This window comes from Anser anser (genome assembly GCF_964211835.1).
Source record: "Anser anser genome assembly, chromosome: 3".
NCBI lineage: Eukaryota > Metazoa > Chordata > Aves > Anseriformes > Anatidae > Anser > Anser anser.
The window spans coordinates 85,030,063-85,051,658 of record NC_139722.1 but is presented as its reverse complement, the minus strand read 5'-3'; the positions used below and the strand labels follow the sequence as shown (position 1 = coordinate 85,051,658).

General features: G+C 39.9%; 1 protein-coding gene across 5 annotated transcripts in view; it reads right to left on the bottom strand.

The window, feature by feature from the left end:
- The window catches only part of KIF26B (kinesin family member 26B), a 293,769-nt gene that overhangs the window by 77,510 nt on the left and 194,663 nt on the right, over positions 1 to 21,596 (bottom strand). Inside the window, exons 1-2 of one of the 5 annotated variants that reach the window (XM_083830353.1) lie at positions 7,182 to 8,602; positions 6,861 to 7,105 (exon numbers count right to left, since the gene is read on the bottom strand). The exons of 3 other annotated variants lie outside the window; for them this stretch is intronic. In XM_083830353.1, the coding sequence (XP_083686479.1) occupies positions 6,861 to 7,073 (213 nt within the window). In that variant the 5' untranslated portion in view covers positions 7,074 to 7,105; positions 7,182 to 8,602. Of the gene's footprint in view, positions 1 to 6,860; positions 8,603 to 21,596 lie in introns of those variants that run through there. One more of the 5 variants, XM_083830354.1, reaches the window with a different exon arrangement.

Below are 21,596 nucleotides of genomic sequence, written 5' to 3'. Positions count from 1 at the left end.
AAAAGGATCTTCCACTTTAAGATAATTTATCCTCCATGCTTGTCACTACTGTAGCTTAGTATCAGGGAAGAAATGATCTTTGATGCCTTGTAACATTTTGTCACTCAGCACAAAATAGAAAGATTAATGAAGACAAAAAAAATAGGTTGGTTGTTTTTTGTTTTTTTTTTTTTTCTTTTTAGAAGAATCTTCCCACAATATTTTAGAGCATAGGCAGAACAAATAAGCAAGGTAAAATATGGCAGAAAGATAAAAGGGAGAAGATACCACAACAAATAACGCACAGTGGATTTTTTATGTGCAGCATAGAAGGAAGCTTGATGAAATATTCACACTCCAAATCTAAATGTGATCCTCAGTCAGCACCATGTGGTAGGCAAGGAGACAGCTCTACTGCCTGCCTGTCTGGTGAGGGATGGTTTTATACCACAAAACCTGAACAGGGTATGTCTGATGTAAGTGAAACTGCATGAGTACAGACTGATCATCTACATCAGTATGAAATGTGAGAAGCACAGAAAGGGAGTGTGGCCAGGGTTGGGACAGGATCCAAAGGAGAGTCATGCCAACCACAACAATATTCAGATTTTTCACTGGTGGAGCCAAAGCCAAAACTTGGATCAACTTGGATTTTCCTCATTTCTTTCACTACACAAAATCCTTCCAAATAGTTCCAGGAATTGACAGTGTACCACGTTTAGACAGAATGGACCAAAGATTGGTCCAGCTGGAAAGTCTCAGGTACAGTCACAGACATTAAGGCAAGTACTGTGGATTTTTAATTGGCCTTCTGAGGCACTTGTCTTCATCCCTTGTCGTCCAGCACTATAGCTGTACATTAGCCCTACATTTTTTAAGGACTGTCATCACAGCAACACTCATCTGGGAGGCAAACCATGCATCTCTGTGCTTATTTCTCTAATAGCTAAGTATTTTTCATTCTTACAAAGTATCTTTGCTACACAAGGCAAAATTAAGTTATAGATCTTGTCTTTGGAAAGAATGCATCTCCACTTATGGTATATTTACATCTGGCTTTTGATTCAGATTATTTACTAACGTAGATCCTAATAAATGGTAATCTGTCATGGTTCATACACCACCTTGTCTATTCCACTACTCTTACTGTATTTCTGTTAAATGCTACATATCTTACCTGACTGCATGTGAATGCTCATTAGCTAATATTCAAAACAATTTAGGGTAAGAATATTGCATATAAACTCATCAATGTAAAGGAAATTCACTCTGTCATTAATTCCTACCAATTTGCCTACATGTTGCAAGAAACGTGTTCTCTGTCAAGATGCTTGAGGACATATCCCATTCATTGTGTAATAACAAGACAGAGCAAGGTACATTTTCAATGCAGTGACTAACTCTGGATCTCCTCGGTAGTGTGGGATTCAGTAAACCTCTTAACATTATTTTAATTAAGCTGTTACAGTCCATCATGTCAAAACATAAAAATACAGATTATATAAAACTACATTAGGGGATCTCACAAAGCCCTGATTAATGACCTGATAGGTTGTAAAATGAATCCGAACTGTAAATTTATACTGAGGGCTTTTCTAAAATGTGAATTATTGACTTGACAGATTGTAATAACTCTTTCCAAACTATTCTGGTCTATGGTTCAAATCTTTTCTGTATAGCTCACTGACATGCACAGTGAGTCTAATTTACTGTGTCTCTTACTGCATGAACATCCACAAACCGCAACATCCTCTAAAATGGATTCTGAAATATTGCAAGTGACCAGAGGGACAAAGGCATGAGGAAGAAGATGTCATTTATCTATAATGACTTCCAGGTAACTCAGAATCCCTCCTGCTAGCTCACCTGGCAGAATAGTTTCTGCCATTAACGAAGCACACCAATGCCTGAACACGATACATGAAATCTACTTTACGCATCAGCCAGCTTGGCTTTCCAGTGATTTCATTAGAAAAAAAGGTGGTTTATCTGCTGCTTCAGTATGCCATTATTTTCTACAGCCCTAACACAGGAGATGTTTCTAATACCTAACAGATTACATTTAAACTGCTATTACCTGGAGCCTCAAAAAAACACTTGAGTCCAAACTTCTTATCTGGACATATTTTAATCACCTTTTAATACCTCTGTAGACTGGAACAAACCTCAGCTCATCAGGCAGGAAAACTCGGGCACTGCAGGGGAAGAATGCATTCTGGATTACATGGTGCTCGGCCCCTGCAGCCCCTTCAGATGAAACTCAAGCCACTCAATTCTGCCAACTGACACTCACTGTTGCAAATATTTACAGAAGGCATTAAAATATCATCTCCTCTCCTCTAGACAGTAGGGACAGTACACTCAAAGCCTATCTTGCCAAACCTCTTCAGGGTGGCATTTATTTCCCTGAAGCTATAATTCCAAACTCAGATCAGCCAGCAAATTTTGTAAAATGCCTTATTTTCCTCTTGGTAAGAGAAGGACTCTCAATTATACCTACTTTTTTTTTTTTTTCCTTTATCTTGTTGCAACATAAGCAGTTGAAGCTCTTTTGGTTACAAGAAATCACAAACATTTTAACTTGACAACTTTCAATTACATCTTTAAAAAAACTGAAGACTCAGAACTCCTGTTTTGTCAGGACAAAGACTTTGACCAAAATACAGGTTTTTTTGCATAGAAATAAAAGTCTCCATGACTGATTTTTTCTGAGAAATGCTGAAATTATTTTAGATGAATTCTTTCCTCTTACTGACTGTCAAAATACATTATAATGTGTAATGTAAAGTATATTTTCATAAACAGAAAGTCATTTTGAAATGAAAATTCTCCATACTTATGGACTACCATAATCTCAAATTTGTTTTGTTCCAGAAAATAAATTAAAACGAATTGGAAACAAACAAACAAACAAACAAAAACCAGCTATTTCTAGCTCAGTCATTGGTTCAAGTTTCAATCAATTCAGTCCATTTTTAGATAATCTGATTTGGTGACTACTGGGGAGTAGCATGACATGACAATGAGGAGCTATCCAGAAATGTAGCTACTAGTACAAAGAATGACGTAAGATATTTAAGTTCATGCTGTAGTAGAACCAGACCTACTAACTGGACGTGTATTAAGCACTTAAGTACTCAAAAAGTAAAGCAAATCCCAGCATTAAAAAATAATTATTAAAATTTCACATCAGACTTCAAATAAACGAGGAAAATAAGACTGAGCAAATTGATGTCTCTAAAAAGAGTTCTAAGCACATAATTATATCTTTTTGAAGTAGTGTTAACATGTATTTCATAGAGCTAATCTACACTTTGTTACTCTCTCTAGAGATGCATACTCGAAGTCTACATATATCCAACACATTTCCCCATTAATAAAACCCATTTATAATCTTTGTATAAAACAACATGAGTTAAGAAAAAATCCCCAAAATCCAACCTAAAAGACAATATATTTTTGTGCAGAAAACTTTGAATAGGAGCAGGAGTACATGGCACACTACCCAGAACCTGCATTTTCCAGAGTCTGAAAAGGAAAACAATCATGCTTTTCATGTATAAACCTAGGAAAGCATATAGAAATCTGAATAGTACAGCCTTTGCAAATAGTTCCTGCACAAGAATAAAAATGTAGTATGCAGAACTGCTGTAAAGAAAAATGTAATGGTAGAGATTTAAAATGTTTAAAAAATATTTGATGATATTTGTGCACAGACAAGTCAAACTGTAAAAGATGAAACCCTGGTCCCACTGACTTTATCCACATAATACCTTTCAGGCAGGTTAGGTAATCATAGGACCTCATCAATTTAACTCTTGAAGACTAACAGGATCTTTTCAGACTGGAAGGAAAAGGTTCCACTAGACGTAACAAACAAAAATATGAAAGGAACATCATGACCAGAGTATCCCTCAAAAGTGGGTTCCTCTTGCAACTCCTGCAAGAAGTCAAACTCTTTGGAAAGAGAAAGAATGCCCGGAGCTGGGGACTGAAGGCTTGACCTAGCCTGCAAGTCTCCTCCACCTCATCCACCATCTTTTTCCTCAGAACAGAAAAAGAAGGGCTAGCTGGAGACCACCAGTGCCCCAAGGCTTGAACACAGCCAATTACTTTAACCTTGCTGATACCGTTGGAGAAAGGAAGGAAGAGAGTCTATGCCTGGCCAAGCACTTGGAACAACTTATGCATCAATACAGCTGGTGTGATAATCCCCCAAACAGGACATAATCCCTATGATGAAGCTCAGCTGCCCTCTGTACATTGGGAACTTTGCAGTTATAATACTGGGGACTATAGTAGAAAGGTTTGTAAGTTACAAGGCGATGAAGCTGGCTTTTCTAGTTCTAACACTCCATGATAAATGGTTAAATAAAAAATTCACTTTGAATTCTCAAGCAGGGAAACTCTAGGAATGATAATACCAAGCATTTCCCTTCAATGTGCAGCACGCTACTGCATAAGGCTATTAAGGTATATGCTGTATAACTGGATTTATGCTTTTTTTTTTTTTGGTATCTGGACAATGGTGTGACCTGAACAGGATTTGTTCTGCAGTTACGGTTCCATAGGGATGCTATGAACAATCAAACCACCTGCCAGACTGTGTCACCTAATTGTCCACAGGTGTAAGGAAAGAATCCTTCCTCCTCTTTTCCCTTACCCATGCTGCTGTAGTTTGAAACTTAGTTTAAGATGTCCATTAAATCACCAAGCAATGGCCTTCGATAGAGGCAGCAGGAGACTGGACTGTATGGACCACTGATTTCATCTTTGCTAAATACACTCAGGCATGAAGATTAGTTTGTGTGGAACTATTTGATGTCCTTGGATCTCTACCTCATAGTACTCAATGCCTACAAAAGCAGGGTTTCTCCTCCTTTGCTCCCTCCATTCCATTATACATTCATATATAACTCAATTCTTCAGGCCTTATTGCTATGATTCATTAGGTGCATGCTCTTAATTACTTTGCAAGATACTCTACTATCATGAGGAGAAAAGATCAGCTCTTTGCCCTGAGCATTCAGCAATTGACAAATTCAACACTTAATCAGGCCAAATACTACTCTCTCCTGATGAATTCTGAGGAATGAGATTTGTAAAAGTAAGGCATTGTGCAACATAGCCTCAGATTTCAAAATTAGCTCTTAAATTACTGAGCAAGTAAGTGCTAAGCAGTCCCAGAACCTGCAGAGCCTTCCTTAAAATATCATTCAGGTTCACAAGGAAGGCACAAAGGTGCAGAACTGTAACTGCCAGGACCAAATGACACAGTGCAAGCGTCCACACAACCACCAAAAACGCTGCACCTAATTGGTGGTATCTCCATCCATTCACCACAGACAGTCTGAACAATTTTCTTGCAATTCTCTATCAGCACTCTTCATTTCTCACCTGGAAAAGCTCCACAGCTATTCTAGCCCTAAGCCTCTTCTGGCCAGAGATGGAAACCTGCCAAAACATGCAGGAATACTGTGAATGAGGTGTGCTAAAGAGTCCACTGGGACTACAAACTCATTTTTACACAAGGTCTGAGCATGGGTGTGAACCCAGATGTCTAGAGATAGACTATTGCATTAACTTACTGTGCCATTTGTCTGCTTTCACAACAAACTCATGCTATATTTCATCGACAAGGCTACACTTTGCATCAGCCACATGGTGACAAAAGCAGGGCTGCAATACTAATTTGTTCTAAAAAAAAGTTCCACGTAGGGCCATCTTTTGTACTGACAGATGATGCATCCTCTTCCACTGACACCACAGGGAACAGTCATCAGATATCGAGAGGGATTTTCCAAATGCCTTCAGGGACCTAATTAGGCTGCCACTGAAGCTGGTGATAAAATTCCTGTTGCCTTTAGAGGTATGGGTGCAGGGATAGACCCTTGCTGTGCTCTGCAAAAGCTTCTCTCTCATCCATGTGCTATGCCACAGCTCAGGCTCTCTTCTCTATTTTGGACTTTGTCTGTATCCTGGTCCTGTGTGTCATCTGTTTTCTCAGTCCGATTTAGAGGACAGGATCATTGAATCAGCGCTGAACAAACTGATGGCAAAGATAAAAACAACAACAATAACTGCCACTAAAGATCAATTTTTCAGTGCATGATGGAATGGAAATCTGTCCCATCTGAAACCTGTAGAGATTTTTAAAATACTGCTTTAAAAAACATGGAGACTGACTGTTAGTTAAGTATTCCTAGTTTAACACCCTTATTGTGACCAGCTGGAAAATATATTTATCGAGTGGATTCATTGCCATGAAATTAAAAAAGAATAGATTTTTTTTTCAATTTCAGCCCATGATAAATTCCTCTTTTTATTTTACTAGCTCTCTCACATTGTATTAACAGAACTTTATGAAGTGCTTGCCAGGCCAAAGGCTAATCTAATTACACAGACTTCTCTGGATCAGAACGGTTTGTTATAAACTATTACAGTGACTTGGCGTCTGTCTGTGGATGTGTGTGTCTACACAAAATGATAAAATCAATGTTCTCTCCCCCAAGCTGTGAATCTCCAAAACCTTTATGTGCAATCTTCTCAAAAGGTTCCAAATGTATTAAAAAGGGGAAAAAAAAGAAATGAAGAGTTTTTTTTTCTAGTTTGAGTTCATCCAAGATGATAATTTACACAGTAAAATTACTGTGCATCAAACATTGCCCCCCCCAAATAAAGTACTTTAAAATATCTATGTTCATTAACACAGAGATTTAGCTTCCTTTTCTCTCCTCACTATTCCTCCTTCCTCTGATTCTCAGCTGCTCAAACCATTAATGTTCTGTGACAGAGCCAATCCACAACTGATACGGAAGACTGGCTTATGCACTGAAGGACCAAAAGTAAATAACTGTTGAGGGAGTCAAGGGAAAACCTACATGGGTATAACGTACTTCTTGAGGGCGTAAAATGTCTGTCGAGGGAGTCAGAAGCAGATGCCTGGTTAGATCCAGCTTTCTTCTGTTCCAGTGCATGAAATTCCACGTGCCAAGCCGCGTACCAGCACTCTGCATGCGGGACAGCTGCACATCCCTTCGCGTGGTGCAAGGGCCCAGAGCCAGTCCATGGAACGTGTACTGCTCCAGCCACATCTCTCCTCCTCGGCCCAGCACACCAGGCACGGCTAGTGAGCAAATCAACCAGCAGGTCAGAAAGCAGGAAGGAGGTCTCACTAGGCTTCAAAACCAGGAGATACAGACCTGGCCACAGGGGAGCTTGAGATGAGGTTCAGCTGCGACTGGTCTCACACACACCTCATGAGACTTGACAAGCTTGTGGAGATCTTAAGCCTCGTTAAAATTGTTTGGCACGTCTCCAGCAGTGCTACCATGTTAAGGTGCTACCTGACTAGCCGTAGATTCCTCCAAGGTGGGGAAAGTCTCTTGAATTGCTAAATAGGAGCAAGCCTGGTTTTCTGGGAGAACACCAGCCTCAAAGGGTTCAGTTAATCACACACACTAAAAATCCTAACAAATCAAAGCACCAAGTATTTGAGTCAATTTTTTAAGGTTCTTGAGACCATATTAGCTAGTAGACACTAAACGAGCTCCCCAAACTTAACTAGAAAGCAGAGGCATTTCAGGCATCTGTGCTGATGGGGAGTTTTCTGCTTTGTTACAAGAAAATTTCAGCAAAGCTATTCAGGCACCAGGCTGCCTGTATTCTATTAAAGTAACATGACTGCTTCTCCTGTTCAGTCTCTCCTTCTCTCTCTCACCAACCCCTAAACGTTTTGCTTTAAATTTGATGACCGAAAGGGGCAGAAGAGAGCAAAGGTGACATTACCAGAAAGGGAAGTGGTTACTGGTTGAAGATCACAATGTCATCTGGAGAAGGATGAAAGTGCAGAGACGGGCAGACAGCCTGCCTTCTACTCCTGCCACCTTTAATAACTTCCTTCTTCTTTTTTGTTAAAACTTGAAAATGAAACCATTCAATTCAGATGGCTGCTGCCAGTCTGTCTGCCTGTCAGCCCCAGAAAGCAGCTCCATTTCTGTATTTCTCTGCAGCAGCATGACAAAGTCATTGCGCTGCTGACTCCAACCTTCACGTAATACCCACAATGTAGGGGGCTCCCGAGGCAGAGCAGCGTATGTGGGAAATCTGCACTCCCACTGCTCAGCCCCAGATGGGACCACTCGTTAAAGGCATGTCAGGAGCAAAGGAAATGCTGAAAGAATAGGTGCCACTACAAAACCTCTCATTTAAAAGCAAAGGCTTCTAGAAAGGCCATTGAAGGAGTACCAGAGCAGCCCTGCAGCTGTTCGGCTCTTGCAACTGAGAACAAAAGATGCAAACACAAGAGGACGGTCAGGACCCACCTAGAGCCCACTATCCCTCCCATCATTCCCGTATGTAGTGAAGCACACGGGGGACTAAGAATGTGGCACAGTACCACCTATCTGCAGGCTTTCAAGTCTAAGGGGCAACCTGACCATCTTGTTACTAGCAATGTCCAAATTACTCACAATCCAATTCTTGTTCCTAGGGACATGCATCCAGCTCTAATGTCCCATCGAAAGCCCTGCACGGATGTCCCAAGGCATCATTCAGGTAACAGATTTTAAAAGTTTACTTGACTTTGAACTCCATCAAGCTAAGAAGTGATTTCTGAGAAACCACAGCATATGCAGAAGAGAAACCAAAATGTTCTAATTAAAGGCCTTCTCCTGTTATCGGAGCATATTGGATTAGTGCAAACCGCATCAGAGGAAACTAGTTAATCCATGTCTGGTTGATTTGTACACTGGGGAGGCCAAAAGATTTTAGCCGTCAGTATTATTTACAGCAGCTATAACATCCTGTCAGTTTAATGACAGAAAATCCAGCGTTACTTTTTTGGCTGAATGATGAGAGTTTTCTTTTTTAATATGCAAAAAATTCTAACTGTCTGACTTCTAAACCAATATTATAAATATACTTTGATTTGTGATGTGATATTAACTTCAACAATATCCATGACACATGAATTAACAAGGCTGATAACCTCCAGAGAGTTGCAAATAGAAACACGATGTCACAGCCATGGTAAGTCATTTCAGGAGCACTTTAATTCCTCATGACAACAGTTCTCTTGATGGAGGGGTGGACTGGGCAAGGCCAGGATTTGCCTGGATTATTCTCTAGAATTACTATCATACATCCTGACACAACATCCACGGTTATGTTCAACTGGAAAAGCATGAGAACTCTGTCATGTCCCACTGCACATATAAGCCAGAACAGCCTGTTCAGCTTTTGTGCTGCTTTCTGGGAGGACATACTAATAAATAACGAGCGTACCTCTAAACACACTCTTTGTTAAAGTGCAAACGAGGTTCTTCATTTATGGTCCCAAAGCTTCCACATTCCAGGTGGGTCGTTTCTGGCCTTTTTCTCCTTGGCACACTGTTTAGACAAAGAAGCGTCTGTATGCTTCACTAACCCTCACATTGTGCTAACTCTGGGCTTGAACTTTCAGGCTAGGTGATATTTTTCCCCTTTTCTAAATGAATGGCTTGTTGAACGCTTTGTTGATACAGGGCTGAAGAGAGGTATATTATACCAAGAGGGACCAGTTTACATACAGCGATACACTGGTATATTTTATTAATGCAATCCATCATTTACCTTATCCTCTCCGTGAACAAAACAAAGGTTAAAATTTATATGTAACTGCCCAATGCAGAGATTTTTGTAAGGCTTGTTTATGAAAAGAGAAAACAGTGTGGGAGTAAAATATAATTCATAACATATAAATATATCCTAAAGGTACAATAAAGATCATGGCATCAGCTGAAATAAAAAGCATTATGGCAGAAATGGGAGCAGATCCTCACATTAGAAGGCAGTGGATAGATCAGGAACGGAGGCTGAGGAGGATTTGGTAGCACCCCTCTGGCCACACAGATGGAGCACCAGCATTAGCTGAGCATGCAGGACGCTTCTGCCTCTGGTAAGTCCAATAAAGTGCTGTTTCTAGCACGCAACATCTCAAGTATCAGATAATAGAGATATTTGTTACTGCATAAATGGCATCTAGACCGATTACAGTTATACTGTATTCCTCTTTTCACATAACCAGAGTGGAACCAGGTACTTGTCTGCTTGTCCTATCTATCTATAAACAAGTAAGAGGTGGTGAGTTAGCTGCGACTGCATAAAATTTAGGCACCAGATCTTTACCAGATGTAAGTAAGCATTGATCAGTGAAGCTGCTCTTGCAGACCTCTGCCCTGATCTACTTGATCACTGTCTTCCACTACAGCTCACAGACATCTTCCTCCCTTTTTATAACAGAGTAGTGTCAGCAGGACGCACAGGGGAAGCTGGATGGGAGGGAAGACACTGGTTGGTGTAAGAGGAAAAGACAGGTTCCAAAAAGGGGAAACAGAAGACAGCCCTGAGGTGAATGTGAGAGGGTGAAAAAGTGGCACTGACGAAGACAAGGTAGACGGCCCATACTCCTGGAAGCAAAGACAAGGCAAAGACAGCAAGATGTAGTCAGGGGATATATTCTGTAGAGTAAGAGTGATATTGTGGTCCTGAAAACTAGACAGACAGCAAAAGGGCAGGGTGGAAGAGTTAAATATCACAGTCATTAATGAACTGAAATTAGATTATAAATCCTTTGGGATCTGTCACCCACTGTGGTAATGATGTGCTGCCCTGCCTCTTCATTTCACTGCGGAGACCATTCTGCTTATGAGACTGTAAGCAATTAGAACCAGAGCCCTCACCTCCATAAAATATATCGGAAGACACACAGATTGGAAGAGAAGCACATCACAAACTACATATTTGTGTTGGAGCTACTACAAAGTATATAAGAAATGCCATGGAATACAATGTTTTTGGCAGCTGCACTCTGCTTAAATCAAAAATAGGAAAGATAAAAAGCAAAACTACTAGACGAGAAGAGGCTGCAGTTACCACAGACAAAACTTCTGTATCAGAAATGGAATGGAAGAGAGAAGACAGGGCCCTACTTCACTTAATTGGGAGTTGATCACTTCTGTCATTATTAGTTTAACAACAAACAGTCCTCATTGGGAACAATTGATTCTGTTCAGTTTTCATATACTCTGGGCCTCCCAAACCTGTTGGCCCTGTGCAAACAAGCCTTCTGAGAAAATAAGCAAACAGCTTAGAAAAAAAAAAAAAAAAGAGATAATTTTTACAGCAGCAGAAACAGTTACTGAATTCCAGCTTTGCAGCGCTGCTGTACTGTGGGCTGGCAGCTTTCAGAAAGAGAAGCCTCTAGGTCTGGGGTTTGTAAGCAATTTGCCACACTTGTCATCCTTGCCGTATAAAAGCCTTTCCCGGAGGATATTGTTCTAACAAAATTATCCATTGTAAAGGCCAGCAGCATGCTCATCGTGTCTCAATCAAGGCAGCATAAAGAGGAAAGTCAACCATGCATGTCTATCATTTGGACGATTAGCCTTTCTGTCTGCAGACGCTATTCTAAAAGGCTAGTGCTCGGAAGCACCTAATTTCTCACTTGGAAATTATTTTTCTTTGTCTGTCAAAAGCACATAGCAATGAATGTCCTCTGAGAACAATATTCAGGAGCTTAAGACAGAATCAATGCAAATACATCAGAAATATCCTTGTAACCTCTCTATGACCAAACAAACAAAAAAAATGGGTATTTGTGACCTGGAGCAGCTGAAAACAATAACAAAAGAAAGCAGGTGAGTACAGGACACTAGTCCTTATGCATCTCCATTTACACTTTTGATACTGCTGCTATCAGTCTCTTTTGCTTACACCATCTTCCCTCTGCATCTCATCAGCTGTATTAATTACAATTATTTTTAAAGACAAAAACCAGACAGTCAAAAGAAAAGGAAGCATTATTTCCAAGGAGCCCTTCATAATCATGATACACTGCTTTAATCTGTGATCTGTACTCTCTATCTGATTTAGACTAAATTATACTACTTTCTATTATCAGTAGAGTCTTTTAGTATTAGCTCAACTGCTTTTGCCCCTTGATAAATCAAAAGAAAGAAAATCCATGAACTGCAAGCAACATCCTTACAGATCCACCAGTACAAGGGCCTGATGAGTATACCTGGTAAAATAAAGCCATTTACTCAACTATGTAAAAATTATTGCTTAGTCTGTGATAATGATTTATCTACCACTTTGTGTACTTTCTGCTAAGGCAAAGTACTAAGCCAAGAAAGGTCTACGAGTTTTCAGTTCATTCTTACTTTCCTTCTTTCATTCTTTTGTGACATTTTTAACAACAACTCAGAAGAAATTCTTCAAAGGGATCAGATCTGAACCATGATGACAAAGGCATGTCTAGATGGAGCTAGGAGTAAGATTGGTTGGTTTTTTTTTTCAGTCTGAATTGAAAGGAAGGTTCACTTCTTTCCGTATCTGTGTTATCTCTAAGATCAGTAAAACACAGACAAACTGGCTTCTTAATGGGGGAAAAAAAGCATAAGCAAAAGCAAAAATATTTGTATACTACGGGGCTGCAACAGCCTTTACTTCCAAGCTCAACTAAGTATCAGCAAATGCAAATTAACGTCTCACTTAACACAGAGCTCTTCCTGCCAGACTATAATCCTCCTCATCCTTCCTCCTCCTCCCTGGTACTCTTGAACTTGATGCGGTCTCTGGCAGCTGTTTGTGCTGTGTAAATTAAAAGGCACCACTGCATGACAGAGGTGTTTTTGTTTGACTTCTGCAAGCACAGGCTAGGATTTGAACTGAAGGCATGATTGCTGGGGACAACCTGCCCACCATGCATAAAGCAATATTTATTTTTGCTATTTTTTTAATGAAGTGAATTAAATACTACGGAAGATGCCATGTTGACAATTTTTGAGGCCAAAATATTTCTCTAAACATACCACGTACTGCATAAACTGTATCCAGATCAGTTTACCTATTAACATACCTCAGCTCTATTTGGCTAGGGCCATTTCAAGGGGCAAAAGAATTGTTTAGTGTCTGCCTGTTTAATCTTGGGCTCTCAGTCAAGATTGCTAATTCACATACTGGTTTTTCTGATCTATTTGTCAATTCACTGTGAGACCACCAACAGCCTTCCCTCCACTGCTCTGAATCTCGAGCTGTCTGGATTTTGAAAATATCAGGCCCTAAACCTCTCCTCTAACACCTTCTTTTAAGAAAGTATCTTTCCACTCAGTCTCCATTTTGGGATATAATAAAAATTATTAAAATGAAGCAGACTTTCATGGTCTCTCTCTCTGAACAATTATCTCCGGCAAAACATCTCTGAAAATCCAAAGAGCAGAATTCCTGCACAACCCCACATAGGAAAGGGCAGTTGCTTGAGGGTCCCTTGCTCACTGTGGGGTGATGGTTGTCCTAAATAAGCCTTGAAGTTCAGTTACTGCACATGTTGCTGTGATGTGTGGTGGGCAGCAGATATGCAAACAGCCCCCTAGGCTTGCGCGGCCAAGCAAAGCAAGCTAATTTATCTTTCCATTCTTAAAATCCCAGCAGCAGGAGCACACTGTGTTCAGGAAACAGCCATTTTAATTCAACATTTGCCTTCTACACGTGAGAGTCATAGCTGAATTTGGTTCACTTTGGTTCAGAAAGCATCACTCTTACAGAGCCTTACACGCTTCTGCGTTCCATTAAGAGGCTTGTTTGCCATCTAGTCTTAAAGAAGGTGGCTTCAGATGGTAACACTTAGATGACAAATACTTGATACAGCTTCCGATTCAGACCTTAGTTACTTGCCCTATTACCACTCTTACTAAACCATTGCTCGCTATGAGGTATGAAAGTTAGTCTCTAGAAAGTATCAAAATCAATTACCAGCCTTTATTCACAGTCTGATTTTCTGATCAGCTGGACTTTGAACAATCATTACAAATTTGGACTTGAACCACTTACTTCAAAACAAGGAAATGCGCTTCAGTGTAAGGTTGTGTGCATTTTGTCCCTGACAGCTAGGGAAGACAGCTAACAATCCTCCAAGGAGACGAAGGAAGGGTATGGGTGGGCGGCAGTGCTGTAGGATTAAGGTGTTGGGAAGAAGGGAGGGAGAGAGCATGTTACCACAGCTTTATCTCTCTTGTCAGGTCATTTGATCCTGAACTAAGCAATGAACATGTTTACTTAGTAGTGTATTTTTAAAAGATTTCCAAGGGGGACAGAGAATTTGGCAAATACTCTTCTATTTCACGGTACTAAAAGAACCTAAAAATAAAGGAAAAATAATTGGGTCTTACGGGAGCATGTTAAAAACAAGTGGAAGGGTGCTTCAGAGAGATAAAGATAAGTGAAACTTGCAGAGAAAAGAAAGGTGGGCTTTGTCTGCAGTCTGGTATTTTAGACAGGATGTATCTTCTCTATCCAGATGCTCTAGGACTACCCTCTAGGAGAGACAAATTGATATATATCATTGTACAACATGCACACACAAAACCAGCAAATCACATACACACACAAAAACAAGCACTGAGATGCAAAGACTTACTATGAAAACACAAACAGCCCAGGAGGTATTTTCAGCTCTAACAAACTTTCCTTGAAAAAGCAAAAAAATATATATAAATGCAGGGCAGGCATCCACCTTGTATATTATCTGTCTAGACAGTAACTGGGAAATCTGTAAGAAAATATTAATAGCCTGCCTCTCTGGTACTCTTTGCAGATCTGACCAAATCTCTGCAGTCTAGCCTTGAGAGACAGCGGATGCCGACAATGCCTTAAAACAAGGATTGTTTGATTAATCTTTGTTTGGGGATTACTGTCTGAGAATTTAGGGGAGATCCAGATATATGAGAAGAGCAGTTTCAGTTTGTACACTTTAACTCCAGTTTTTGGTAACTGGCTGCTTGTCTTCCCCTTTTCCACCCTCTAGATGCAAGGAAAAAAAAATAAAAATAAAGCATTTACCGATGCATATGTAAATCACATCAGGGAAAAACAAGGCTTTTGGAATGAGAAGAAGCATCAATAATTAAGATACAGTGCTCAGACAGGAACAAACACAGGCAGAAGGACCACAGGCACTTACTGTGCACTCTACCTCCCCACACATTGTATCTTCTGCTACTGAAGAAACCAATATTTAAGCAGCAGCAGCAGCTTTCTCCACTGTTTTAGTCTGATGAAAAAAGGAGGATATTCCCACAGCAACCACCTGTGATAAACTAGTCTACACAGTAGATTGAAATCTTCACTAATACCAATATTAAATGGAGAACGGTTTCATTTGCTTTATTTTTTGGACTACTAGAACTATGTTAAAAGCAGGACAACGTATGATTTACAGTCTTCGACACTGAGCTCCTATATTGGTCGTTTCACAAATGCAGTTGCTTTCCAGAAAAATGGTGGAGTAAAGGTCATGCTGCAGTTCTTTGCTAAGCTTCTACTCCATCACCGTATCAGGCGCTTAATCAAATGGGCTTCCCTTGATAGCCTTATCTCTCAGTGGGTCAGTGTTGCTTGGACAGAACTGCAAAATGGCTGCACATTGCACCAGCTGTGTTACCTATTTCATTTAGAGCAGAATTTCAGTGTTCTGAAAATTGCTTAGCAAACAGGACTTGAAATCAAAGTGACAGTACTCTCTCATGCCTCAAGTAAAAGCACATTTTGGTACCCAGCAGGTGACCAAAGAGTAGCTGTGAGTTGTTATTTTAATAGTATTGAAAGGTATCATGCAGAATCCCCAAATCAGGCAAAGCCCTGCCAGTCATTGACAGACAGCCATGGGCTGCACAGGAAAGGATGGAGGGAGAGCACTGTCATCTGGTGCTGGACAACTGGATGCTCACATTTCTCATTGCCCAGCCCAGCTATTATGCCGCAGGAGACTCAGGGACGCCAGGGATTTCATGCCGCTGTGATCCAAAAGGAGCTTACAGACCTCCAGGGAACACCCTGCATCAATTCATCCCGAAGCTTGAATATTTCACACTAGTAATGTCTTGTCTGGCTTTATATTGTGGGAGGAGAAAATAGTAAGAGGTTTATATAGAGGAAGGCTAATAATCACAATACTCTTCTTATTCAGCATTATTAGTCTCTGCTGAATTAGATGGATCAGTGAAAGATTCTTCATTCCTTTGGAGATAAAAACAGAACAGTCTAAAATTGTGAGGAAATATTGTGCCTATTAGTCTCTACGTAAAAGCCCTAGAAATAATGCTCACAGAGATAAGATGTAGAGTAAGAAAATAATAAAGGCAAAACAGCAAAGGCAAATTCCCTCTCTGTGCTGCTCTGCAATTAACTGTTTGAAGCAATTCCCGATCCCCTTAATCTCGAGAACTCTGCTTATCTGCCCATCCAGTTATTTTTAATTTGTACTTCTATTATTACTGCTGCATTATTAATACACCCTGATAAGATAGGAAATAGCATGGTGGTGGTCCGTTTCAGCAATGCCTCTCATGGCTTGATAGCCTTTACGATGAATAGCTCCCTCCTATCTGAGGAGATTCACGATTCTTGCTGGTCACAGGGCACGAGGCCCAGGAGGAGTCCCACATCCTCGTCCGTGTTGCTATTTGGTTTCCCAAAAAGCAGCCAGGGCCTCCCCATGTTTATCACATCTGCACACACTGTTATCAATCAGGGTGCATGCCTTCTCCTTCTGTGTGGCCAGGCAACACACAGCCCCAGTGCCTCTGTCAGATCTCTTGCCAGCACATACCTTAGCACTGCTCCTCAGAGCTGACAGAAAGTTAAAGACAAAAATGCGATGTTTAAGGTATTTTCTTGGTGGGGGGGTATAGCAGCTTTTCTGGCCACACTGCTTCCAGAATCTGGGCCCAGGTGCCAAGCCAGTCAAGGAAAAATCTATAGGAAATCAAGATCTTTGTTTGGCTAATAACTCTAGCAATACAAAATGGTGGAAAGAAGGGGGCAAGACATTACATCAAAGACAACTCTAAGACAATACTTATGCTCAGTGTACAGTTGGAAATACATGTGTTACAATTTCTGTGGGGAAAAAAAAAAGAGAAAAAAGGGGGGCAGGGAAGAAAGGATCAACAGTTTTTAAGTTTTCCCACGTTTATGTTTCTGTAATGGAATACGTGCTGCTGTAAAGGTTACTGTACAGCTATCCTGGCATTTTAATACACACCACATTTTTACACCACATCTTTTTCTAACTAAGTGTCTCCCCTTCAGTACAAATATTATAAATTGAGCAGATCTGTGGAAAAATCACGCAGCAATTAATATGGATGAGACCAACTAGGATCCACAGAAATGTAATAGAGCTTCACAGATAGCTAGATAGCTAGAGAATTTAATGTAAAATGCTGCCGTTTTTATGAGCATTTTCAGTCACCCCAAAGGAGAAAAAAAATCATGTGATGTATAGGCGGACAGACTTAAGCAAGAAGAAGGATAATATTCTTGGTTAAAATCAAGTTACTGGGAATATCTTAAGAAAATTTTGAACTCTTCCTCTTACAAAAATCATCTGGTCTATAAAGTCTTGGCAAGTTATCCTCTCAGTTTTTCAGATAACTTGTTCAGCAACACCATACATTGCTCTTTGCAATCTATTCCCACTGTGCTGGGTGAAGGGGGAGGTAAATATATATATACACATGCACCTATGTATGTTTGTAGATACAAATATACACCCTATGTATAGTGTGTATTGCACATATACCTAACCACCCACCCCTCACAGATGCACCCACTCCATTTCTCACTTCTGAGTGCTAGAGAAGTAGTTTTGATGGTGATAGACCTTAAAAATTGTATTAACTAACCTCATTCATTTGCAAAATTGATCAGGTCAACGTTTTCAAATTTCGTTTTTACCTTTAGTGTATAGAAAAGAAAGATTCTTTCATAATGAAAAGTGGGAACGCTGATGTATTGCATTTCATTCCTGGCATTTAATATCTCACTATCCAATTAAAGGTCTTTTAACTGCTAATCACTTCAGCAGCACTATAGATTAAAACACCTATTTAGACGGGGAAAATGAAATGGCATTTGGTTATCAAGAATTCAGATCCACTAATGCAATGTTTCAATGCCAAGCCACACTACCTACCTTTCTAGGAAGGAGCCCTCACTGAAAGCAGCTTGCTGTTCTGGTTACAGAGCAATGACACCTTGGGGATCTGAGGGCCAGAGGCTCTCATCTAATGCTTGTGTGCATTGTCATCAGCTTTACAGGTCCATCCTGGCAGAAGGAAAGCTGAACATCTCCAGCCCTTAAATCAATAAAGAACAATTCAGCCTTCCCTTGGTTTGCATAAGGGCAAACATGAAAAAGCTTTCTTGGTCATTTCTTTGAAAGTCCGATGGCTTCATGCATAAATAGTGGAGCCTCTGAAGTCACTGTGCTGCCTTGGGTAGACTTGGGTGCAGTACAGTGAATCTTCAATGTTTCTTAGACTGGAAAGCAGGGGATGCAGACTTCCATCTGGAGGAAAGTTGCAAGCATCTAGAACTTTGTGCAAGCATCTTATTATTTCTCCTGGTAGCTGGTTTCATACTAAAGTTAAAGGTTCAGAGCAGAACGCAAGAGGCTGTGTTCCTACTCAGGGAGAGGTTCGTTTCACCTTACCTGAGCGAGCCAAAACACAGATATCTTATTCCAAGACAGATGTCTACGTCACCTCTGTAATCAATGAAGAAAGAAAACTAGATCTGGTAGGCAAGTCAGCCCATCCTAACAGAGGCAACATTTTTTTCCATTCATCCATGGGAGGAATTTATATGACCAGCCTAGATCAGAAGTGTAGCATTCACTTAATTTTGCAACATAAATGCCAGCCTAAGAAAGCACAATAATTGTGGCTCTAAACACTGAGGAAAAAGACAAAGAGATAATGACTTGGAGCGTGGAGACGCAGGTTTTTTGAAAGAAAAGCACAAAAAAGGGTAAATGTATCCAGAGAGATCTTCCCCCCAAAATGTGTTTGATCCCTAAATAAAGAGGCAGAAAAGGGAAGAGTTGGTGAATGAAAAAAGCTACATTCAGTGGTATTCTCACTACTAAGCTACAGGTCACACTAGACTCTTCCTCAGCTCAGCTGGTTATCTATTTAAGTCAATGTTGTACAACAGAAATGAGGCAAAGCTCAGATTTTTATTATAATAGAAATCAGAATAGCCTTGCAGCTGAATCATTAGTCCATGATGTTACAGCAGTGCTACAGAGGAGCCTCCAGCAGTGTCCCCATCCTGCCTGTGCCACTGAGCACTGCTCTTGGACACATGCTGAGAGGAGTCAAACACAAAAGAAAAAGTTGGGGGGAGAAGAGCTTTAGGAAGTTTTAAGGAAAAAAATGTAATAGGGTCTACAATTGAGAGTTTAAAGTACAGTGCCTTCAATTTACATAAGATCTCAGAAAACTTACCATGATCCACGTTTAAGGAAACTATTCAGCATTTAAGTTCCTTGCTCAGCATTGTCTGAGAAACACCCTTGTAATTTTCAGTTTCTTTCATCTTGACTTTCCTGATTTATATTAACCTCTTCTTCGTGGATTTAAATATAAATTTAATGGGGTGAGAGATTTACGGGGGATAGGGCAGGGAAGAAGGGGACATTTCAAGAGGTACTACTGGAAGTCTTTGAAATGAACTGGAAAGGATTAACTAGACCTATTATAATGCCCCAAAATATTAACAAGCAGTATAATTTAAACTGAAAAGCGGAGTAAAAGAAAATACAATAGCTCAGACAAAGTTTGAAGAAATCAAAGTCTTAAAAACAATGGGTTTTTATATTCTAGAAAAATCTCAGTAATTTTCACTCAAATTGCATAAGCATTAATGTTTAAGGGATTTTAAAATGTGGCCACTCTACTGTGATACTATTTCAATAGCATAAGAGTATGTTTAAAACATATTTAATATGTCACCAATGTTAAAGATTTCTGCAGCTAATGAAGGTTGGCAACATTGGAACAGCCAAATTAATTGAGCCATATGATTGTGTATCAAGGCTCCTAGTCAACTACATGTCTATAAATTATGATCATTCACACCAATAAGAGGCTTCAATTCAAGAACACAGGCAAGTAACCTAAAAGTCAAAGACTGATGCACATAAAATCATATATCCATGACAATGCAGAGGGCATTGTATAAATAAAGTCACTCAGGAATGTACAAAACTTAATGGCACCAGGCTGAAGTGATTTAAGCTATTTTTCTTTTGATCCTCAATGTTTACACAAAAATTCAACAAAACAGACCACGGTAAACAATATAAAATTAGGGCTTACAGCTCTCTCCCTGGGTGAATTGCACTATGAAAGAATCACAGAAAGGATTGATTCTTCTAAAAAAGAAATAGGAAATACTATCAAAATGAGGTGCAGCCTTTTTCATATCTTGTCTGTCTGGTTCAATTCCATCGGGAAACATCCTCCATCCACCTCTTGTGTTCACCAGTTCACCCATAGGTACAATTTCTGAATACACATAGGAAGATGTCAATAAAAAGAGGAACACCTTTTTTTTTTTCTTTTTTTTTTTTTTTTTAATTCTTTGGGGCAAAAAAGAAGGAATTTTCCTGATGCCAGGAGTGACAACTTGTCAGACCACTTCCCAAGCTTTCAGTGGTTTGTAGGTGGGCCAAAACGGACAGAATGCCCTTAATCTGGCTCATTAATGAGTAGGGCTGAGATCTAATCCTCCCCTCCCAAAGGGACTGGCTAGATTATACGGCAGAAATGCAGCCTTGTTTTTCCACACAGAATTTCTGTGTAGTTTAGGCAATGGGACAGGTTTTCCTGTAGCAAGCTTGGATGATACGCACTCTTAGCTTTCCATGAAGCTGCAGCTTCTACACTTTGCAAATAGAAGGAACAGGAATTATGCCCATCCTCTAAATTGTGGAAACATGACTGGGTAGAAATTTCTTTAAAACACATCTTTCTTTAAACCTCACAGCCAACCTAAATGCAATGACAGGCTCCTGGGATGGCACTTGCACAACAATTGGCTTTAGAGAAAAAACAAAATATCTGTGCATAGAAAATATGACTGAGGGTAGTAAGAGATTATTATTTATAGCGATTCTTCCAAATTCTATTAATTTTACCTTTTTCTTAAAGCAGCTTGAGGTATTAAAACTCCTCTGAGAAAAGTGCACCTAGCAGAAATCTCGCTGAGGTGCATGAAGGCTTTTGTCTGCTCCAGCTGATATAGTTGGAAAGGAAAACCCCAGTTCTGAGCAACTCTGGATGGCAAAAGACCGTCTGGATTTAATTCCAAGTGGAACTAACTATTTAATTTATACAACAATCATGTTGACAACAATGATGAACACATATGTCTCCTTTAAATGCCTCAAGGGATCATCCTTTTTTCCCCCATTTCAGTAACCATGGTAACTTTGGGCAAAAACAGCTTCCACCTCAGAAATTGCTTTCTGTGATAAAGGGTTTATCGCCTAACAGTTACTTTTTCTCCCTATACACCTGAATGATAAAGGAGAGAGAACCTCTCCTTCGCAAAGGGAAGAGCACTTCTGCTTCTCTCTGAAAAAGCTTCAAGATGGATGGCAGTGAAGTGAACTACAGAACATATCTTGCAAGCTGTGCTGGTTTTTTTGCTGACCTTCACACAGGTTTTCATAAACACCCACTTAATGTACACAATAATGTTGTCAAAAAAATCCTCACATCCACAAA